General features: G+C 48.9%; 2 protein-coding genes and 1 long non-coding RNA gene across 9 annotated transcripts in view; 1 reads left to right on the top strand and 2 right to left on the bottom strand.

The window, feature by feature from the left end:
- MTSS2 (MTSS I-BAR domain containing 2) overlaps positions 1-16805 on the top strand; it is a 57364-nt gene extending 40559 nt beyond the window's left edge. For 2 of the 6 annotated variants that reach the window (XM_083454609.1, XM_083454608.1), the window contains 9 exons: positions 3754-3911; positions 4974-5081; positions 5916-6013; positions 6948-7074; positions 8695-8769; positions 9242-9307; positions 10576-10752; positions 11743-11908; positions 12247-16805. In XM_083454609.1, the coding sequence (XP_083310735.1) occupies positions 3754-3911; positions 4974-5081; positions 5916-6013; positions 6948-7074; positions 8695-8769; positions 9242-9307; positions 10576-10752; positions 11743-11908; positions 12247-13010 (1739 nt within the window). In that variant the 3' untranslated portion in view covers positions 13011-16805. The remainder of the gene's footprint in view (positions 1-3753; positions 3912-4973; positions 5082-5915; positions 6014-6947; positions 7075-8694; positions 8770-9241; positions 9308-10575; positions 10753-11742; positions 11909-12246) is intronic. The other 4 variants (XM_083454613.1, XM_083454612.1, XM_083454611.1 and 1 more) reach the window with 2 other exon arrangements.
- Positions 16806-17473: 668 nt separating this feature from the next.
- LOC310684129 lies at positions 17474-17872 on the bottom strand. Its single transcript, XR_014514701.1, has 2 exons — positions 17726-17872; positions 17474-17660 (listed from the first exon to the last, which is right to left on the bottom strand). It is a non-coding gene; the product is annotated as an uncharacterized lncRNA (long non-coding RNA).
- Positions 17873-19055: 1183 nt separating this feature from the next.
- Positions 19056-23413, bottom strand: part of SF3B3 (splicing factor 3b subunit 3) — a 31053-nt gene continuing 26695 nt past the window's right edge. For both annotated transcript variants that reach the window (XM_083454604.1, XM_083454605.1), the window contains exons 24-26: positions 22366-22509; positions 20722-20826; positions 19056-19773 (exon numbers count right to left, since the gene is read on the bottom strand). In XM_083454604.1, coding sequence (XP_083310730.1) covers positions 19633-19773; positions 20722-20826; positions 22366-22509 — 390 coding nt within the window. In that variant the 3' untranslated portion in view covers positions 19056-19632. The remainder of the gene's footprint in view (positions 19774-20721; positions 20827-22365; positions 22510-23413) is intronic.

The raw sequence follows: 23413 nt of genomic DNA, 5'->3' as shown, positions 1-23413 counted from the left end.
CTCTATGATTCTATGATTCTATGACCTCTTTTTAAAAAGTTTGGACACCACTGGCTTATGGGATTTGTAACCCAAAACAACTGGAGAGCACCGGCTTCAGGGAAGGCTGTCCTGGAAGGTGGCTAGGTCTCCTTCGGAGGGAGACCACATTTTCCACCTGCAGCAGGGTGCCACCATTTTGTCTGGGCACTTAAGGGCCCCAGGTGCTTTCAGTTAGGGACCAAAGGCCTGGTTAAAATGATTGGTGCAGGTTGGAGTAACCATCCCTTCCCCCTTAGGCCAAAGCAAAGAGGAGGCCTTCTTGTCTTTTGCTGTGAGACGCTCACAAGAGCGTCCCTATGATCCCTCTTAGTATCCTCACCCTCGTGAACCACAAAGGCATAAGCAACAAGACATAGTCAGTGGGCGCTTTTTAAGTTGGCTTTCATTTCAGGCCTTATCAGCATCACCACAGGGCCTCATTATTCCCATCTGGACACTCCTCTTTCTCTGGCTCTGCTGCACCGCTCCAGAATGGCTCTGGGGCAAATGCTGAGATCCACCCACCTTGGGCCCAGATCCGCCCCAGAGAGTGACAGCCTTGAGATTAGGGATGGGGAAAGAGCCACTTTAAAAAGTGGAATTGGACAGAGAATGCACCCTTCAGCAACAGCTCATCAGAAGGGTGGGTTGGTGCCTTGGCTTCCATTTTCAAAAGGCCAGTTCTGGCTTTCCCCAAGCATTATTAAATTCAGCAAGCGTTATATAGGTCTTGCAGGTTCCCCTCAACTTTATAGCTCCTTTTCCCTGGGTCTTTTGGCTGCCAAGCCCAAGCATCAGGATCTCAGCCTTAGCCCTCCAATATCCTGGGGCCCACTGCCTCAACAGCTTGGCTGTTTCTTGACTTTTTCTCAGTAATCAGCCATTCTTCCAGTCTTCCCTGTTCCTCCCCACACTGGTTTTCCACCCGCCTGGCTGCTCAGTCATCTTGCTTTACCTTCTTTGCATGTGGGCTGGTGGTGGTGGTGGTGGGAGGCAACATATCTGAGTGACAGCAGGGCTGCGGTTGCACAAGGGTGGTCTTCATTGCTGTCCATCAAGCCAAGCATTTCATGGTTGGTTCTGCACACATTGTGAATTGCTTGCTGGCACCTCTGTTTTGCATAGCCTGTGATCAATGGGTGGTTGTGAGCATGGACAGCTCCAGGGGAGCCTTGATCCTAAGGGCTCTCTTGGTGTCTGTGCTTCCAAAGAGCTTTTGAAGTCCATGTGTCTGTGTCTCCCTTTGTGTGTCCTTCAGTATTTGTATGAGTAGCAATACCCACCCACCCCACCCCAGATTCTCACAGCGCAGCCTTCCAAGCAACTGAGTCACACAAATTTCAGCACCGCTGTGAAACTAAGGTCTGAACTTGGAATGAATTTGAACTTCTGCTTTTGAATTACAGTGTTGGAATTGTGAATGGGTTTGTGTGGGAAGGAGAGAGTGATGAATCCAGCACAAACTGGGATGGAGGAGGGAAAGGCAAGGTGCATCATGGGTGCAGGGCAGCCCTCTCTGTGACTCTAGGAGTGCCAAAGGACCACTGTGCTCTGTATCTGGCTAGTGATACACAGATCTACTGCTGGGCCAACTGCTGGGACTCCTCTTGCCAGTGGGCAATTGAAAAAAGCCTGTGGGGTGAATTCAAAGAAGCAGAAAAGGATGGATCTAGACACACCTGCCCACCTTTGGAGAGTTGAAGAGCCAGAAGCCAACATGGGCCTCTTGCCCAATTTTACTGCTATACCCAGAAAATGAAAATTCTGCATAGCAGGAGAAGGCATCTCACTGCTTTGACCATGACCCCTTCAGACTTGTGTGGGCCAATGGGGCTTTCTTCTCCCTGCAACCCTATATGAGAAGGACAACCTGCATCTCATGTAACATCTAGTTATTGCTAGCAGTACGATGGCTCCTCTCCCGGTCTAGAGAGTCAGGCTAGAAAGTAGAGGCTTGGCAAAGGACTTGTGTGAATCATGGAGGTGGAGGGAGTGGTAACAGGAGGAGCAGGAATGGTGGAGCGATTGTGCTTTGCAGTGGTCACAATGGGCCAGAAGGTAGGAAGGTGACTTCAGAGATTGAGAGTGAGGAGGCTGCTGTTCCAGATGCTGTAGAATGGCATAGTCAAAGCTGCAAAGGCAGAGTAGGGAGAAGAAGGCAGAGGTAAAGGATAACTTGGACTAAGAGGTCAAAAAGAGGAATATTTCATAGGAAGTGAAGAGAAGGGGATGGAGAGCTTGCATCCTTGGTGGGAGCCAACACAGGCGCTTAAGGAAAAGAGCGAGATGCTCCTTGGAGTGGAGATGGGGACAGTTGTGACATCCTCCACCCACTTTATTGCCTCATACTACTTCATGAATTGGTAGCAGTTGGGGACTATGGGGTGAAATAAGGCTTGGTTCCATGATGACATCTGCGAAGTCAAATGAAGTCAGTTGAGGGAGTAGGCAAGGAAGGGCAGTACAAAGAGAAGGGGGTGGGCATTATTGCAAGCAATATTGAAATAGCATGGTGGGCATGTTAAGTTATGCAGAAGATGATCCTGAAAAACAATGAAGGTTTTGGCTTAGCCCTGTTTACAAATGTAGTTATTATTGATAGATTGAGTTTAAATTACTTGTAAGCTGCTTAATATTTAAAAATTCCAAAGCGGTATACAAAGTATAAGGCATTCAGTGCACAACATGCAGACCAGAAAAGACATAAATACAGTTTGTTGCTTTCCACAGTGACCAGTGATATGACATATCTGGCCAATATCACTGCTTTCGGAATGCAGACATGGACAGAAATGTCACCAGGGCTGATGTAGGCTCAGTGGCTCCTGGAGGGCCGGCCACAGATATTAACAGTGGCCCTCACACTTTTATAGACCTTTGCAATATATGCAGTCATGGTGCTACTTGTCTGAAATCATCGATTTTATCACATGTGAACATCCATAAAAATTAAGCAAGCATGAAACTGAGCTTCCCTCTATCATAACAATAGGGACTGAGAGCTTCAGAGCCAACATCATAGTTCATCAGAATGACAAATCCTGGACAACAGGGTCAAAGACCAGTGTTTACTTATTTAAAAAGTCATTTAACCTGCTCTTCAGGCAAAAAGGCTCCAAAAATAGCTTGTAGATTGAACAAAAAATAGCCCCTCATAGCGTTTGGCAAACCAACTTGGGTGTGTTTCTTCACAACCTTCTGAGTATTTTAAACTTCTCTCGTACAGGTCAGAGGACTCACAAAATGGTTGCTTTTGGTTCTTGGGAGCTATTCAGTAAGTCTGGATACGGTTGCATCATGCTATAAACAAACTGGTTTAAACAGAATTTAATTTCGTGTCTGAACAATAGAAGATGAGAAATTGCCATTTATTGAGGACATGACAGGCTCTTTGATAGAAATCTGTGACACCAGGTTGGACTCTGCTCTATGCCCAGGTAGTGTTTATTCAGCAGAGACCACCAGTCACTGAAGATATCGGGAGACATCACTTGCAGCAGTAAAATCTAGGAAGGTTTGCTTGTTTCTAGACTGGCATTTTCTCTACCTAGAGGACCTCTCAGTGCTCCAGTTTAGGTTACCCAGTTTCACCATAGTCAGGAAATATACAGATTTGAGACGCCACATCTGTTTAGGGGCTACCTCCAGAAGTAGGCCAGAGCTTTGAGGCTGGACCTGGGGGCTGGTGGGTGAAGAGGAGGTGATGTCTCTGTCTCCCTGTCCTTCTTGCAGGTAAAGGGGACCTGCAGCCTCAACTGGACAATGCACTCCAAGATGTCAATGACATGTACCTTCTTTTGGAAGAAACGGAGAAACAGGCTGTCCGCAAGGCACTCATTGAGGAGCGAGGGCGGTTCTGCACCTTCATCGCTTATTTGCAACCTGTGGTGGTAGGTTCCCCCCACCCCTACCTTACCCAATATTCAGCTGCCCACATTTGTTTCATGGGTTGAGTAAACTGAGAAAACAAGTCCCTTACTTATAGTGTATTTTAATTTGCAAACAAAATTCTGGCAGCCACCACCACCCCTTCCATAGTGACAGTATACATCTTGGGTATTGGTAGGTACTTAAAATATTTGGTGCACGGGCCCATTGGAGAAAAATGTGCCTCAATTTTGTATGTGGTGATTTATGCATATACATGCAAATTTAGCTAACTTGCAGAGAAAAACAAACTCCGTCTCCTCCTAGACTTACTCTGAGCTATGGGGTGTCAACAGGGTTGCATTGCACCCAACACTGTCTGTCACACACCTGCACACACCTCTTCTCCCACCTGAAGCAATGCTTTAAAAGGACTTGCCCCGTTCATATGGCTAATCTACATTCTGTCTTTATCTATCCATTCCTCTCCAAGGCTTCAGGCCTGTGCATGGGAGCCAGTCCTGTTGAGGATTTAGGTGGGCTTGCCAAGTTAAGGTTAAGGAGGCTGTGTGCGCCAACAATTCATGAAACTTTGGTCAAGCCCTTCCCTTGAGATGCTGTTGATTTATTTATTTATTGCATTTATATCTCACCTTTTCCTCCCAGGAGCTCAGGGTCGTGTATGTGGTTCTTGACGACCACATATTAGATCAGCCTTTCTCAACCTGGTGCCTTCTAGTTATTTTGGACTACAACTCTCATCCCCAGAGGTGGGCTGTGCTTGTGGTAGTATCTCCCAGGCTGAACTGCTAAGTTGCCTTTGGCTCTTCATCCAAAAATCCATACTTCTATCTCCAAGGCTAGGGAACCATATGGCTGGGCCCTGCCCAGGTTAACCCACATAACCTTCATCAGACAGAACCAGGACTTGCAAAGGGTCCATTTGTGATGCAAGGATACTTATCATAGAATCGGAAGGGACCACAAGGGCCATCTAGTCCAGCCCACTGCAATGCAGGAATATTGAGTTGTCTTTCTCCCGAACGCAGCAAATGCCTGATTCTCTCCTCTTGTCTCTTTTGCAGAATGGAGAGATCACCATGCTGGGAGAGATCACCCACCTGCAGGGCATCATTGACGACCTGGTGGTCCTGACAGCTGACCCCCACAAATTGCCATCAGCCAGTGAACAGGTGGGAGAACCAAAAGGATGGAGTGCTGGGGAGGTTTTAGAAAAGGATGTGTAGCTATGTGGGAGTTATTTGGATTTATATACCAAATCTGTATGTGATTCTTCAAGTCAAATTCTCTGAGTGGCTTCCAGTACAAAAGATAAAACATTAACAATTTAAAAGTGACAATAATGAGAACACAGTAGCAGCTTCCCTAAATCAGAACAAATCCTAGAAGGCCCTTGATTAAATTCTCAGTTAATTTATTGCATCATGCAGTTTGGGAAATTTGGAACTAGTCCAGCCCAAGCTCCAGCTTTCAGAATTTAATTGTGACAGGTGCCCAGATAGCCCAGCATCAAACTTCTAGCAGTGGCAGAGTCTCTAACTGAAACCGGGGAGGAGGTAATCCGAAAGGAAGGAGTTGGAAAATACTTGCTAGGTTCAAAATACCTTTATATAACGGAAACTCATTATTCCTTCACACCCACAGTGATGGATACAGGAGCTTAGCCAAACCCAGTAATGACTTATGGGCCTTATGTGCAAACATATGTCTTTTGAGAATTAAACAAAGAAAAGAAGTGCAGGCTTATAAGGTGGAATTGAAGTGGTTAGATGGACCAGTGGTCTCGAGGCAGCTAAAGGTGGTCTTAATGGGGCATTGTCAGAATGTGTGCCTGCCTGTGTGGGATTGTTGAGTGGCCACTGGTGACATGTCCTCCTTTTCTGAGAAAGCAGAGTAACCCCCTGGACTCTGCTCTAATTGGGATGACAAATGAGACACAATTGGAAGAACGTTTTGCAACCTGAGAAGTGTCATGAAGCTACCTTTTAATGCCAAATATTTTGCAGGTGATCAAAGATTTGAAGGGCTCTGATTATAGCTGGTCTTACCAGACCCCGCCGTCCTCTCCCAGCAGCTCTGGGTCCCGCAAATCCAGCATGTGCAGGTAGGTGTGTTTGGCGCAGCTGGAGGAATCTCCCAGCTCAAGGGCATGACTGCCAAGAGGAGCATAGCATGACCTGCCTTTCTCTAAGTGGGCCTGTCGCCACTTGTAGGATCCCACGGAGGTAGCAAGTGAGGTGCTACAATTCTTGAGTGACTCTTTTCTTTTTTAAATAGTTCTTTTTGTGGTATTTTGTTTAAAAAAAAATCCCAAGTTCAAATAACTAATGCAAACCTCTCCCCATCCCTGTGGGAAGAGAAACTAGCAATTCAAAGCTCTGTTGATCAACAGTCCCCTAGCTTGGATCAACAGGAAGCAATGGAGTCAGTCACCTGAACTTGCAAAGGAGACATGTTTAAAGGCACAGGAGCCCTGAGGTGCTTTAAGCACGTGTTGCCTGCTCATGCTGCGACTGTGTCTCGGGCTCCCTCAGGAAACTCTGGCATGCCATGTGGACTAAGAAGTGGGGGAACATGGCACTTCCAGAGCAGTGGGCCTAGTGCAGAAACATCCTGGGATTGTGTGTGTATATTTGTGTGTGTGTGTGTGTGTGATCATTGTCAGGCCCTCAGCACCACTGCTGTCTCTTAGCTGGGACAGAAGAATGTGTCACTTTCCCCCATATGCTCCTTTCCTGTCTGTAATGCCACTTAATTCCTCATTTTGTGTGGGTTGGACTGGGTTTTTGTTTTTTTAATAAATGAAAACAAAACTCTCTCTTCCTTCCTTTGCACCCACTGCTATTCTCACTCCTACCCCATCAATGCGCTTTGATGATGCGCTTTGTCTCTCCTGCGCGCCTCGTCCTGCCCCCCTCCTGCCCACCATGCCGTCTCATCCTGCTACCCTTTAGCGGCGCTAGCAGTGCTCAGGGTGGCCCCCCGTGGCTCACGCGTTCTCAAACATACTCTCCAACTTCCATATGTCGCTACCGCAGCCTGGCACAGCCCGTCAATGCCAACACCCGCCTGTCCAGCGTCTCATCGCATGACTCTGGCTTCATCTCCCAGGACGCCATGTTCTCCAAGCCACCTTCGCCAATGCCCTCGGACCTCACCAGTCAGGTAAGCTCTGCGGGGCAGCCGCCAAAGGCCACAGAATGTAAAGGGGAAGCCCTGGGCAAACATGGCAACTATCAACACTCTTCTTGCTGTTACTCTGCTGCAGGCAAGCCCAATCTGGTTGTGCATGCACAGCCTCTTAGCGGAAGTCAAGGGTGCTGGTGGCCATAGGACAGGTGACAGACCCCTTGAATGAGCTGCCATCCCCCACCCCTCCAGTTTAATCAGATTCCTCTGCCCTCAGTCCTTCCTTTTTATAAACCAGGCTGGCTGACTATTTAGATGGGGTAAGTTCCCAGCACTATATGGGCTGTGCAACGGATGGGTGTGCCAGTCCCCATTTTAGCTGGCTCCAGGTGAGGTGTTGGCAGCCACGTCTCTTTTTCGCCTGGGAAGGGAGTAGGCCCAGAAATCTGTGAGGAAAAGAAGCCTGCTTCTCTCCTTGGCCACCCGGTGGTTGTTGAGCCCTAGGAACTGACAGCCTCAGCTCTCCAGGGGTGATGAAGAACTCCTACATAGGTGTCAAGGCTTCAGATTTGGGGGACCTGCAGCTCGGAGCTTCCCTTGAAGGGAAAAAAAATCTCTCTCATCCCTCCAGCTGAATAGCCAGGTGCACATAATGGCTTCTCTGTGACTGGGGAAGGGGCTTAGTGCTGCAGGGAATGTAACAAGCCCCCCACCCACTCAAGTAGCTTTTGCCAGCCTGCTGCCTATTAAGATGCCTGCCCCAGTGTGGCCGTTCCAGTGCGAATTAAGAGCCCAGAACATCTGGAGGGCTCCAGGCCTGTGAAGGCGGCACTAAAGCATGGATTTCTGAATCCCACAGCCATGGAGGGTTACAGCCACTCAAAGGTTCTCACGTCCCCATTTCTTTTAAGTGTAAAGAGCCAGCAGCTCTTTCTCTGGGGCTTCTGCAACAGATGGTCCAGAGGGATTTTATCCAAGACTTGCAGAGCGAAGGTTTATCAAGCTGCCCTGAGCCGAGGGCGGCTCCAAGAGAAGCAAGTTAAGATATTTATGAATAATGTTGTGTTTTTGTAAAGTGTCTCATGGAGGTGCAAGCAGAATGGCTGGCCTGCGGGCAGGAAGAGGGCAGCTGCCGAGTGTGCACCTGTGAGGAAGGTGCAGGAAGTTTGGGACGCCCCTCTGGCCTCCTGTGTGCCTTGTTTCCACACCCTGGGCGAGAGGAGGCTTTCCCCTCCTGCCTCTCTGCTTCCTGCAGCTGGCCCTTTCCTCTTGCCCTTGCAGAGGAAGGCGGCCTTCCTTCCTCCCAGCTCCTTCCTCATCGCTTCCCCTGCTGAAGAGTTATTGCAGAGGGCCTGGAAGTGCCTGTGCAAAATCCATGTGAGGCCCCTCATGGGCTTCCCGTGAGCGTGTGTGGCTCCTCCGGTGCTTGCACTGCCTGCTGTGATCTAACACCTGGCTCTTGAGTGTCAAGGCTGGCTGCCCTGCGCTTGCATCTGCCTCCTCGGGTCTCTCTCTCTCTCTCTCTCTCTCTCTCTCTCTCTCTCTCTCTCTGCCTGCTGCTTTCCCTCCACCAGCTGCTTAACCAGGTCTCTTCTCTCCCTTCTCTCCCATATGTCTGTTTTGCTCCTGCTGACCTTTGGACTTTGGGCATGGCAGAAGTCCTCCAGCTCCGCATCGTCCGAGGCCTCAGAAACCTGCCAGTCTGTTAGCGAATGCAACTCCCCGACCTCGGTCAGTTCTAGCTCTGCCCCCGGGGCATGGTCAGGCGGCCGGAAGGTGACGCGCAAATCGGCAACATCCTTCCCACCCACCCACCAACCCACCCATCACACACCCAGGATCCAGGGATACGCACCCCACCCAGTGGCTGATGCACTGCAGGGCTTTAGCATGTCACAAACCTTGGGGGAAATGGACACCTCCTCCTGCTCCTCTGGTTGCCGTCTCCCTCTCCTCTTCTTCCTCCACCATTTCTGTTCCCGGTCCCACCTTGTTGGCTGGCTTTTGGCTCTTGGCTTTTTGATGGTTGTTGTTTTTTTGGTCCTGGCTTGATGATTCCGGTGTGATTCTGGCTTCCTCTGCAGCTCTGCCCAGCCGGTTGCCACGGGCCGCCCCCTTCCCACCCCCTGCAGGTTGGCTGGGTGTGCAGCGGTCATGCGTGTGCTCTGGGTTCTCTTCACCGTGGTTTCTTACTGTGTTTCAGTGGAAACCCCTGAATGTAGCTCATGTGGCCAGGACTGAAGGAAGCTCCAGAAGAAGCCTTAGCCTGGTGTGTATATTGTGGTGTGTCCGTTTCCGAGATCTTGACCAGGGGAGTCAGCTGCTCCAGAGCTGGAACAGGAGCCTTCTGTGGCTCTGTTGGCTCCGGAAACATGTAGCTCCAAGCCTAATCTTCCAGCAGCAGCCTAGGGATTCCCCTCTGGAAAGCAATGGAGGTGATGCTGCAGAGGTCACTCAGGAGCAAGAGCCTCTGCTCTGCACAAGTTCCGTTCTGTTTTGGGGTTTTTTCTGCATCATTTAATATGCTCATTGGTTGAACCCAGCCAGGCTCCCACCCCAGCATTTTTAGGTGCAGGTAGGAAAGGCTCCCATGTGGCCCCAGATCAAACCCATCAGGCTGTCTGAAGCAGTTGTTCTTTCCTCTTGCACACTGGCATTGTGAGCACATCAAAGTGCTCTGGAAACAGGAAGTGCTGCTTCCTTCTTCCTGAACACAGGAAGCCTGCATCAGGACAGCTTTGGGATGGCAGAATATGAACTATTTCCCCTCAGCTGACCCATCTGCCCTCCCCCCCAAAGTCTCTGCAATGTCCCTGTGCTGCCATCTCTGAGTTGGGGCAGGAACTGCTTCCCATAAACAAACACCATGTAGGGTTTGGTGTGAGTGGAGTGAAGTGGGGGGGGGGGCTGAGAACAGCCCCTGCCTGGAAGTCCTTCCATTCTCAGATCAGCCATGAGCTCACTGAGTGCTTTTAGACAGCAGTCTGCCTTTCAGGACCACTGTATGGATCGTGCAGAACTGAATGTGCTGTGTTTTGAACACTCAGTATTTATATAGCACTTTCTGTAAGAGGGAAGATGCATCCACCTGACTTTTTCCAGAAAATGTGTTTGAGGAGAGTGAGAGAATTGGGATTCCAGTGGGATGGGGGACACATATTGTTGGAGGTATCATGACTGTCAGCTGCTTCAAGCAACCCACACTTTTAAAAGGAAGCGGGCACCCTCCTGGCCTGGTGCCTCCACCTTTCCTGTCTTTGTTGAAACCCTTTTTAAGCCAAGAGGGGATTTCTCCGTCCCCAGCCCAACAGAGCAAAATGGTGGCAGAGCCATTTTGTGATTGCCACAACCCCTGCTCTTTGCCCTGGGGTGGCCCTTTTGCCAATTCCTCTCTCCCCACCCCCTTGCCCAATCCCTCTCCATCCAGTCTCATCTCCCATTTCTGCCCTATTCCATACCCACCTGACTTTGCACTGCTGTGCCTGATGTTGGGGCCCCAGCTGTGCCGTCCTACCCATCTCCTCTTGGATTTTGCAGGATTGGTCCAAGGCTAGCCTCTATGAACAGCCGGTGGCAAGCACACTGCAGCGAAGGAAGGACCGCGTAGAGCATCTCCGTGAAGCTGAGCTGGGCTCCACCAGCCTGGTATACCCAGGAATCAGCTTGGAGGAAGGCTCCAGGCCCCGCATGTCCCCGGCCTCCATTGCTGCCAAGGTATAGCCAGCTTCAGTGTCAAAATGGGAGACTGGGGGGACAGGAACTTGGAATAGGTTTGGTACCCAGGTGATGGAACCCTTACTTGTCCCAAACCTTAGCTAGCAGAGAGGCAACTCCCTGGAGGAGAAGACCCGGGCCGCCTCTGCATGTCTTCTTCCAGAAGGAGATTTACCCAAATAGCAAATGGCATCCTTGAGCTGAGTGCAGAAGGGAATTTCAGGGCAGCAGAGGAAGTTCTCTCGGAGAATTGTTTTGCAGTTGATGGGTTTTGCTGATATGAATTGTGAAAAATTGCCACCCCCAGCATGCCATCGCATGCCAGCAGCTTCCTGTGTAGCCCTTTGCCCTGATGGGGCTGTGGAGCCCTGGAGGAATTGAATGATGCATGTCTGTTGCTTATACTTCATATGTTTGGTGAGGGACCTGCTTGAGTGACCCTGGCAGACATGATGCCTACTCTCACCAGCTGCTGTATGTGAGTCACTGGGGAATAGCCATGGGAGGGAGGGAGGGCTGGCCACTGCCTTTAGGCACCACTTTCCTCCTCCTATTTCCACCTTGCCTCTGCCCCACAAAGCCCCCTCCCTTCAGCCCCCCCCCCCCAGTGCACACAAAAGAAATGGGAATTCTTTGCACATCCTGTCTTGAGCAGAGCTGCAATGATGAGGGGCTCATGGGGTGCATGTGGAATTGGGGCACGCATGTTAGCCTGGGAGAGATCCAGGCTAACCACCCTCATGGCACCAGCTGCTTGCCCACTAGGGGTGTTGTGTTCACGGCCAACATAGTTTTGGGGAATGAGATGACTTGCTCATTCTCCTATCTCCCCATCTCCACTTGCTTTCCATTAATGTTTTCTGACCTTTGGGTGCAGGTGGCCTGGCACACACATGGTATCATCTCCTACAGCTCAGGGTGCCATTTGCTTTGAGACCAGCTCATCACACCTCTCACTCCTCACCCCACCCCATTTTGTTTCTCCATCAGCATGGGGAGGAAGTGTCCCCAGCCGCAAGTGACCTGGCCATGGTGCTGACCCGAGGCCTGAGTCTTGAGCACCAGAAGAGTAGCCGGGACTCCCTGCAGTACTCCAGTGGCTACAGCACACAAACCACCACTCCTTCCTGCTCTGAGGACACCATCCCCTCGCAAGGTATCTTTGCCAATGGGCTGCTTGGCACCCTGGGAAGGGGTGGGGTGGCGTTTTACTTAATGTGGTTGCCCAGTTTAACGATAAATATTTTTAGGGTGGTATACATGGTTATTATATTTATTTATATCTTGCCTTCCCCCCCCCCAATGGGATTCAAGGCAGCTTACAACTAAAATAGGCACAAGTTATATATATTAACGGAATCAAAATATATACGTATGAAAGATCTCATATAGTGGAGAGTGTTGTGCATGGGGTGCAGCAGTGGCTGCTTGGCTGTGCTGCCCCTGCCAGCTGAGAATGCTGACACCTACTCTGTCCATCTGTCGCCTCCACAGGCTCAGATTACGACTGCTACTCCGTGAACGGTGACATGGAAGGGGAGAGCCAGAGCGAATTCGACAAATCCTCGACTATCCCTCGCAACAGCAACATTGCCCAGAATTACCGGCGCATGATCCAGACCAAGCGGCCTGCTTCTACTGCTGGCCTGCCCACCGGCACTGCCCTGCCCACCGGCGCCACGCCAGGGGTGGCCACCATCCGCCGCACACCTTCCACCAAGCCCACGGTACGCCGAACCCTCTCCAACGCCGGCCCCATTCCCATCAGACCCCCCATCGTCCCTGTCAAGACGCCAACAGTGCCTGACTCCCCTGGGTACACCGGCCCCACCCGGGTGGGCAGCGAGGAATGTGTGTTCTACACTGACGATGCCTCACCAAGCGCCATGGACTTCGCCAAAGCCTCACCCAAGAGGCTGAGCCTGCCAAACACCGCCTGGGGCAGCAACGTGATGGAGATCTCTGTGTATGCCGGGAAGCACCTCTCCACCGAGGAGGAGGAGCAGCAGCTGGCAGCCAACCGGCACAGCCTGGTGGAGAAGATTGGGGAGCTGGTGGCCAGTGCCCATGCCCTTGGCGAGGGCCAGTTTCCCTTCCCCACGGGGGTCTCTGCCCTTGGTCCCGGGGAAGAGACACCCACTCCTCCCCCGGCAGCCTCCAGCGACCCTCCGGCGGAAGACATGCTGGTGGCCATCCGGCGTGGGGTGCGCCTTCGCAGGACCATCACCAATGACAGGTCGGCGCCCCGGTTTTTGTGATGGACTCTTCCCCAGCGCCTGCTCAGTGCCCACCCTGTGGCTGGAGAGCAACCAGAGTCAGGACTAAACCAGGGGAAATGGAAGAGAAGTAAACGAACCACAAAAGGCAAAGCCACTTTATGGAGATCGTGTCAGAGTCTAGATATAAAGGAGACTAATCTATATGCCTTTGCTAACAAACCTGCACAGGCACAGCCTGGCACTGAACTGGTTTTGGAGCCTCTTTTATACACATTGTTTTTCCATCTGCTGCCCTGCCCAGGTTTCCTTTCCCCTCCTGCACCTTCCTTCATCCTGGCCTGCAGAGAGACCGGTTGCTGCTGCTGCCGCCACAAGGAGGGAGGCCATTCCCTTGCTCCATGATTGTCAGGGAGGAGTGAAAACCTGAACTGGATCTAGCAACTACAGTGTTCTTAGTATAAACTACACACACACACACCCCGACACACTAGCACATGGCAAAGAAATGGAGGCTGCCATTCCTAGAGAGCACCCACCTCCTCCGGACAAAAAATGCACTGTTAGTCCTGTGCTGAATCCTTCCTTCACAGCTCTCTGTCTGTCTGTCTGTCTGTCTGTCTGTCTTTCCAGTTATTTTCTGTTTGCCATCTGTTTGTATCAGCTACTTCAAGAAGGACTTTACAAGCAGCAGTTAACACCTCCGTGAACAATCCCGGAAGCCTCTCGTGTTCCCTGGTGGATCCCAAATGCGCAGCTGGAGGAGAGGGTGCAAGGGGCAGGGAGTGGACAACCTGCAGGCATGTCACCAGGCAGGAGGGCCCAATCCCCCCCAACAAGAGGCTGAGTCACAGCCACAGACTTATCGGCCTCACTTTCCTCCATGGCTCTACTGGGAGAGGAATGGACAGGTTGGTTATATTCAGGAAGAGGATTGTGCTCTCGTCCCAAGTGGGGTAGGAGCTCTGTAATCTGAGAGGCCGAGGGTTGGGCTGCTGTTGACCTGCCCTCAGTGCCACTTCAGGACCGGGCTTGAACCTTTTGGTAAGAGCAGTGGCCATGGTTCTCCCTTGAAGGTGGGTGGGAGGGAACAGAATTGGCAGTGGTGGAAAGGTGAAGGTGGACAGCTGTTGCTCTGGAATAGCTAAAGTGGATATAGGGGCAAAAGAAGCCTTTTTGTGGATGTTAGTGGAGGACTTTGGTAACTGAGGGCCTTAGAGGGTTTTGGAACCAGGGTGTGTGCAAAGACCGAGGGTGTCTGCTCTTGAATTCTGCTACAACCATCTGGCAAGGCCAAAGGTTGTCAAACTGATGCTCTCAGGTTCTGGTGTCACTGGAAAGGCTGTAGCGGAGTGGTAGAGCACCTGCTTGGCATGCAGAAGGTCCCAGGTTCAACTGTTGGCATCTCCAGATAAGAGTAGGAAAGATCTTTGTTGTGGGAGGCTGCTGCCAAGCAGTGTTAGGCAAGGCTGAGTTAGGTGGAGTACTGGGTCTGGGGCAGTGTCCTCTGCTGTTTCCAATGTGAGCCTGTTTTGGCCAGGTATGGGTATGGTTATGACTAAACCTGTGAGTGTGTGGCAGGGTGCCTCTTCTAACAGCATCAAAAGGGGGCCCATTTTGTCAATATTGGGTGGATACTTTGAAAGGGGTAAAAAGATATCTGCAGAGAGGGAAATAGCTGAACCAACCCTCTTGATTGGTTCGTTTACCTTTGGCGATGTTGCTGCCGCACATCCCATTCATGGTACGATTCCCCGATTCACCCTGACCTGCTCTTGAAATTAGAGTCCACTGCTGTAATTTAATAATAAAAAAGTGCCCCAGCAGAAAGTGAGGAAAGAATTGCCACAAGCAGGCTTTAAAAATGGGTGCAGAGGGGATTTACAGAAACAGGCCAGCTCCCTTGTTCTGGTTTTGGCCTCCAGATTTATAACCAGATGAATATTCAGCACAGCTTCTTCCTCTGTGCTTGGAGCTGAAGGAGCATGAGTTGGATTGCAGCTCCCAGCTAGAAGCTCCAGCTTGGGCCATGCAGCTGCTGTAAGAATATCCACATTTCTCACTGTTTTAGGCCAGGGATGGAGAACTTTTCACCTTCCAATGTTATTAAGACTCCCATCAATGCTGACCATGGGCTAGGCCGGTTTCTGGGCCTGATGGGAGTTAAGAGTTCAGCAGGGCTGAAGCTTAGGGCACGCAAGCCAGGTAGTCAGAAGGAATCCAAATTGTGCCCATCACCTTTTTAAGCTGTTTTGCTTGCTTCCACCTGCCCCCCAAATTTGGAACTTACCTGCCTATTCTGCCCCACAGAAACAACTTGTTAAGGGTTTGGATAAATTCATTCAAGTTTATTTATATTAGTTATGTAATGCAACTGTTTTAACAACTGCTTATACCCAGATCTGGAGAGTGCAAGAGACTTGAATCTACCTTGTGCTCACCCTGATATTGTCCCAGAAAGTCTAGAAATCGGCTGTGTTGGCAAATGGAAAGTGATGTTGGGAAAGGGGACAGTCTTGAAAGAAAGAGAAAGTGATGGGGAAAGTCAGTGGCTGGGAATTAAGGTGGTCTAAGATGAGGGAGAAAGAGGGAGAGGCCTTTCTCTGTGCTTGACTAGGAAGGAATCGGAGAATTGTAGAGTTGGAAGGAACCATGAGGGTCACCTAGTCCAACCCTTTGCAATGCAGAAATCTTGTCCAACATGGGGCCTGGTCCTGGGTTAAGAGTCTCATGCTTTACAGATCAAGCTTCCTCAACAAATGAGGGTCCATTAAATGGCCCCTGCTGCATAACCTCCACCTTTTGTGTTTGTTGGGCTCAAGAATGAGCATGTCTTGCTTTTCTGTCCTGGGACTGTCGAGTATCCAAGGATCACTGAACAGCACAGATGTAGCACATATGGGGTTGCTAAAGTGGGGGAGGCAGAGCCCATGCTAGACATTAGGGGGCTTCCTTTGTCTTTGGATTGGCCAGGCATTCGAGTACAGAGCTTACCCATGCAAAGAAAAAATTGAAAGATGGGCTTGTGACAGTTATTCCAAGAGAGATGCCACCACGTTTCTCATAGCAGCAGCATGGTGGTCAACAACCCTTTCTAAAGTAGAGAGAGAGCACAGCTGTGGACAGCATTGAGTGTTGTGTGGTGAGGCACGAGCAAAGCACAGTGGTGGTGAATACACGAGGTGGCCAAAGCAGGCAACTCAAGGCCCCTTGCAAGGGCTGGGGAGCCTAGAAGCCTCTGAGAAAGCACAACTGCGCCTGCTCCCTCTTGCTGGATCCCCCCCATCTCCCCATCCTTAGCCCCTGCAAGGCACAGCAGGGCCTGGTGTTGTCGTTGTTGTACATAGAGCCACAGCAGTCCCCTCCACCCTCCCCACAGCCCAGACGTCTTATGTGCGCTTGCGTGGGTGTCACGTTGTAGCCTCCTTAACTCTTATACTGTCGTAGTAATAACAGTTTAGTTTCTAACCAACCAACCTTCCTGTGGGTGCCCCCCCTCCTCCCTGTCATGGCCAGAAATGACAACAGTGACAATGCGTGAGAAATGTTTGCATTTTGCTTTTTATTTTTATTTTTTTTTTGTACAGAGGAAAAAAACCCTTTAAAATGTCTCTCTCAACTGATGTTAACTATTCTGGTGCTGTTAACTTGTTCTTTTTTTCTAATTTATTTTCCCTACCCCACCCCCCTTTTGCTAGCAGCCCTGGCCTTACCCACCCGCCCTCTTTCATTCTTAAAGTTAATTATCCTTCCCTTCTCCCTTCATTTAAAATAGTCACTGCTACAAGTAACGAATGCACTGTGAAGATTCCAGTATTAATAAAAGTTGTACTGTAATTAATGCAAATTGGTTCCTCCCACCCCATCCCACCCATTCTTACTCTCCTACGCGTAAGAGGAACAAAGCAGTTGTTTCTTCAGGCCAGGCACACAACATCTCCAGGTGGTTTTCCTACCTGTAACCCTCCTGGAATCACAACACAAATGCTAACACACATTTGTCCCAGCCATTCCAATTCTGAATTTATGGTTACAGAAATGGAAAGGTAAGTGTATTTTTTAAAAACAAAGCACCAGCTTCTATAGTTCTAGCCTAGTAGGGGTTCTTAGAGAGATGTCTTAAGGTGTATTTCAGATGAGCATAAGAGCCTGCTGGATTGTAGGACCCATCCCGCTCTGGCAGAGACAAACCAGATAGATGCCTGTAGGAAACTCAAAGGGCAAAGCACAATTGAAACTCCTTGTGTGATTCCCAGCAACTGGCATTCAGAAGCACACTGCCTCCAACAGTGGAGGTAGCAATCAATAGCTGCCTCTCTCTGTATCTTCTCAAATGGAAAGCAATAAGCATGTGTTGTTGTTGTTTTTAGCCTTCTGGGGCCTTTCTTTTTCTAATGCTGTTGCTCTAAAGCCGCAGCCTCTGGACTAGGAGAAAGGAGCTGGGCGTTGCTGATTTCAGTTCCAGCCAGTGCATCAATCCCCAACCCTCTCTCTTCTCACAGCCATTTGCATAATTCCAGCACCTTGTATCAAGAAACCAGCATTTCTATGCCCATAGAATCTAAAGAGCTGCTTAGTATCCAAGTGTGCCTGCTTGTGTATGTGGAGAAGTAACAGGGGTGAAGTCTGAGGGGTATTATTTCTGTAGCTTCCACTATAGCAGCATAGAAGATAGTTCTTCCCCACAGCAAGCTTTACCACAGTCTTTGTCACTGACAGTTGCCCTTCACATCAATCCCCACCCCTAATCACTGAACCATTTCAAGGCTGGGCTGTGTTAGGCCTCTCCACCAGCCCCAACCTTAGTGAGGCAGCTGGGCAGCAGCAGTCCTCAAAGGCTACACACTGCTCCACTCTGGCCTTGTCTAAGAGGGCAAGAGACTTCCTAACCAGACACAGATTGCTCCCTTTTCCGCAATCCCTCACTGGCTACTGGCTCCCTTCTGATGGGCTCTCCTTTTCTTGGAGTCAGAGAAGGTCCAGTGTGGCAGTTTGACACAGCATGTCAGCGCCTACCCAAAGCCGAAATATAGAGATTTTCAGCTGACAAGACAATTTGCTTAGTTCTACTTCTGAAATGGATGATATCCAATCCAGAACTCCCACATCCATACATGGAAGGAGAAATAGCACTTTAAAGTAATTGTTCAGCGAAGACATTTGAAACAAAAACAACCTGAAGCACCAGGAAAGTCTTGAAAGAGGCCCAGAAAGCCTGGCCCAATTCTAGATCTGAAATCACCTGGCTTTGGGCTTAAATAAAATACTGTTCTCTGTAGCCTGATCCGGCAAGTGCCCATTCCACCAAGGGGCTGTGCTGCCAGTTCCACTGTATTTCTAGCTGGACCTCAACTAAAGGTGAGCTCACAACTATTAAAACCAGACACTGGTCTCTCAGCAGCCAGCACATTTTGAACTAAACATCTGGTCCCCATAATATCTGAAGGGCATTTGTATCTCTTCAAGCAAGTATCTGTGTTTAGGAGCTGCAGCCAGTCACAAGTTCCATAGACACCTGCACTGTCCTCCAGAGTTCAGGAACCTGTGCCCTCCAAATATTTGCTACAGCTCCCATTATCCCTGACTATTGGGCCAGGCTGACTCGGATGAATCAAACCCCTGTATTACATTTAAAACAAGTAGTCAGCCCACCACAGAAACAAAGAGATCTGTCATTCACATGTAATGCAGCCCGAAGAATGGCTCGGAGGGAGGAAGTGCAAAAGGTTTGCTTTTGAGGAAAGTAAACATAACAGCAATGTTATCTTCTCTGAAGGGGTAGGGTAGGTTGGGAGACAATTCCAGAACTTAAGTATAAACCTCCTTAGGACAGCTGAGAGGGCTGAACAAGTCTTCCACAGCAGAGTAAATGGAGAGTAAGATCTCTAGAGAAATACAGAGCCTAATACTGGACACTGCAAGTGCAGGGAAACGTGGCTTTCCTCTGCAGCCCAAAGGGTAAGAAGTCCATCATTTTAAAATGAATGACAAGATTGATCCTCCCATGAATTTAATGTGCCATTGGCAGAGCTCCTCCCTAGCTCATGTCCCCAGGAGCAGGTAAAATTCATGAGAGAAGTCACCAAACAGGTTTGTCAGCCAACCTTTAATCCAGATGCTGGGTTTTATTAAAGAAAAATCTATGGCCAGATTCACACAGGCCATCTCTTCAGCAGACAAAAGGCTAACTTGGTACAAGACTCTATTTACAAACACAGAAATAAAAACTGCAGGATGGAAAAATTACACCAGCCACGCCCACAAGGCTTCCCAGACACTGGCCAATGGAAGAGGAGGCGCCCTAACGTCCCTGTGCTCATATCTTACCAACTCAGAAAAGGGGACTTCATCTAGCTAGCTCACTTGACAAGGAAAGGGCACCAGGGCCTTGTCCAAGGGCAGGTCGGTAGTGGGTGCAGCACCCAAACTGTCTGTAAAAAGGGTGGAGCCAGAAACACACCTGAAAGGGGAGGCCTCGCCACTTGGGAGAACCTGACTGACTCCTGGAACAGCATGGACAGAACAGGTTGATGACATGGTTGGACTTTCAAGCCACTGGAAGAAAACAAGAGTACCAAAGTGGGAGCAACTGGCCAAAAAAGCTCATACCCTTCAAAACATCTTTGGAACAGGAATCCCAGCCACGTCCCTGAAAAGGCGCCTCTCAGAAAGCATAGCGGGTGCGGATGTCCTCTAGCTTCTTGGACACCTCTGGTGGGGTCCTGTCCAGCTCTTCAGACACGTTCTTCTGCTTGTTGGGCTCCATGGAGTTGAACTGCTCACACAGATCCCCATCAATGACATTCTAGCAAGAGAAAAAAAGGGTGGGGGGCTATTTTAGAAGCTGCAGCCCATGGAACGAAGGAGGGAATGGGCTCAAGCACAGAAAGCAGACCCAAAGCACACAGAACAAGAGGCCTTGTCTAAGAGGCCCAAAGGTTCTCCACAAACGTCAGAATGAATAAAAGCAAATTCTCTCTTTAAAAAAGTACAGGTGTTCAGCAGACATTTGCCAAAAAGTGAAAAATGAGGGTGTCCACAAGTTCATGGAATGGGGGGGAAGGGACAAAAAACTAGCAAACTCCAGCAAAAAAAACCTCGAACTGTCTTGCTCAAGATCACGCCAGGGCATGTGGTGAACTTGCAGGTTTAGAGCTACACTGATAATGTTGCAGTCTAGAAATGAAGACTTAACAGTTCTAATGCAGAAATAACCTGCTACATGACTCCTCATTGTCACAGAAGCATTTCCTGAAATGCAGATTCATATGGGGGGGCAGAAACCAAATTCTGACACCATGGACAGTGCTGCCCTATCCATGATGTACAGGTGACCCAAGAGAAATACATGGTTTCCCAAGAAAAAAGAAGACCCACCTTGATACCTAGGTTAGTTCTAAGGGGATGCTACCATCACCAGGGAGAACTGCAATAGGGAATTGCGGGGAGGGGGCTTGAAATCTATACCTATCACTTAGAAAAGATAAACGTCTATTCAGACAAACCACCAAGATGGTGAAAAAGAAAAAGAGAATCATGTAGACATATAGGCCCCATTGCTGATTACCCTTCTTAGCAAGCAGAATCCTGTCCTGGAAAAGCCATTCCAGCAACCTCAGCAGATGCTCTGACCAAAGCATAAAGTGCAGGGGGAAATTTGGCCTTCACATTGGCAACTTTTACCCATGAGCAGAGCTCAAGTGTTTATTAGCATATGATGGACACGTAGCAGAGACCCACAAACTCAGCCTACCTTCACTGGGAAGTAATAGGAGCGGAAGCTGAGGTGGTCTCGTCCACAGAGAGGAGGGTGTTCAGACCTCAGATGCATCTCAACGTGTTGGAAGAAGTCATGATCCTGAAAAGAGCAGAGAACGCCATCAAAGGGAAAGGAAAACAGCTGGAAGCAGCAGTGTCATGCCACACCCGGGGCCAGCATTGAAAAGAGGAGCGGCTGTGATTGGTACACTGGTTGACAACACGCCACCTGAACAAACCTCTTAGAGCAGGGGTAGTCAACCTAAGTCCCAGGGGCTGGATGCGGACCAATCGTCTTCTCAATCCGGCCCGCAGACAGTCCAGGAATCAGTGTGTTTTTACATGAGTAGAATGTCTCCTTTTATTTAAAATGCATGTCTGGGTTATTTGTGGGGCCTGCCTGGTGTTTTTACATGAGTAGAATGTGTGCTTTTATTTAAAATGCCTCTCTGGGTTATTTGTGGGGCATAGGAATTGGTTCAGGGTTTTTTTTTCAAAATATAGTCCCGCCCACCACATGGTCTGAGGGACGGTGGACCGGCCCACAGCTAAAAAAAGGTTGCTGACCCCTGTCCTAGAGAGAGTGAGCCCTCTGCAGGCTGGCATGCATCATTTTGGGGAAGGATGTATTTACATAGCAGAAAGTTCATCACAAAGCACTGGTCCAATATGGATTTCCCTCTTTGGAAACCTACCTGGACTTCAGATATCACCTTATTTGTATCTGCCCATTCTTCCAGTCTCCCAAGAAGGAGCCTGGCATATAGTTTAGAGGCTACATCTAACAAACTAATGAGTCTATAAATGGCAGGATTTTTCTAATCACAATTTTTACATATTGGGGCAATTACACTCAGCTTCCACCCTTCCGGTATGCAACCTGAGCTGTTAATATATGAAAACAGTTTTGCAAAAATGGGTGGCCAGAAATCCGGTCTTATCTTATAAATCTCCACTGGGATCATGTCTTCTCCTGGAGCTTTATTGGCTAGTTGGCTTACGATTAGCCTCTTAATCTGATTGGGGGGGTGATGTCTGGCCATTCTGGCAGTTATAATAACTGAGTATAGTAAACTTGTGAGGGTGAGTCAGAGCAGGGGCCATATATTCCTGTAAAATATGTCACCCAGTCCTTTCCTTGGACAAATGCTTCTAACAAGTAGCCCAGCCCATTTGTACCTTGGGCAACCAGATGCCAAAATTTCTGTGAGTCCTTTTTAGCTCTGCTTCATTCTGTCATGCAATAAAATTTTGGTCATGCCTCATGGGCAGAGCCAACTGGCAAATGTGGGTGTCACCTGTGTTAGCAAAGGTTTTTAGAGTACATTCTATTGCCAGGTATCAGTGTATGCATTGGGGAGGGGGGGAGACATACAGAGAGCAAAGAGAGCCATAGGCAGCTCAGGAGGTCCAAGAGCAGCCAAGCTCAGTACTGCATTAAAGCAGATCCATTTCTCATCCACACAAGGAAGAGCCAAGAGGCCAACTGTGGGCAGGGAGTGGCATAGCTTCCCCACCCTTTCAACTTTGTCTTCCATCCTCCCATAACTCACTGTCACTACTGCAGGGCATTAAGTGCTCCTGCTGCACTATGTAGATGAACAACTCTTAATATTTCCATCATACAAGAACTTCCTACCTCATGTGACGTAAATGGGACCAGAATGCCAATGCCCCCAGATAAGGTCGTGTAGACAAGAGATTCAGAGCCTCCAGGGATTAGAGTTGTCTTCTGCAGGGACAGGACTGTTTCCCCTACATGGTAGTTCATAATCACCTCTGCCTGAAAGGAAGACAAGCAAGAGTTCAGCAGGTGACCTAGGATAATGCATTAAATCCAGACAATCTCATTTTCATCAAAGAAAACCTACATTTATCACTTCCAGTGGTTGGTGAGGATATTTCTAAACACACTTATAATGCAAACTTGGAACAGTGATTTCCTATGTGTAATGCTTGGGGAGGGAGGTGCTATTAGGCTACTGGAGTACATTGGACCCCTTCCATTATGAGCACAGTATTTCATTAAGACTGTATTTCACATTTCTAAAATGCAGTGTCAATTAAATTATCCCCCCCTAAAACAGGATGACTGTTGAAATATGTCTTAAAATTTACTTCCTGCTAGCTAAGTGTAAAAAATAAAATTGTGTAGGAGGGTTACCTCTCCTACAGTAACAGGGGTGCTATGAACCTCAGAAGACATTGCAAATAAAGTAAAAAATTAAGCAAACCTGAATCACTTCATACTCCCTATACTGGCTCAACAATTACATGGGGTCAGTTGTCCTGGGTTGTTTCTCCCCCATACTGTTTCAAGTTTCATTTAACTAACAGGGGTCCAATGTTCCCCGATTGGAAACTGTCCCTCCTATCCCCAGGAACTTCTCAAAACAGAGTAGGGGGAAATCACAAAAGTTTTGCCTGTATCATGTTACAGCATTTCAAGAACACGGAAGACATTTTTCTGTGAACTTTTTAAAAAATCTCTATTCCTTTGTGCACGAAAAACAACAACTACAAACAACCCTAATTACAAAGCTCCAAAGGCACCTGCTTGACCACAGGAGTACAATTTCACTCTATGCAGGGGTTTAACTCTGCTCCGCATTGTATTTATGTAGACACAGAAGTTAATTTCAAAACCCCTTTCAGGCTTCAACCGGCAGACAGATATGTTATTAATT

The sequence above is a fragment of the Podarcis tiliguerta genome (genome assembly GCF_965153285.1).
Source record: "Podarcis tiliguerta genome assembly, chromosome: 8".
Taxonomy (NCBI): Eukaryota; Metazoa; Chordata; class Lepidosauria; order Squamata; family Lacertidae; genus Podarcis; species Podarcis tiliguerta.
Note: the sequence above shows the minus strand (reverse complement) of the source record. Positions and strands in the feature narration are given on the sequence as shown.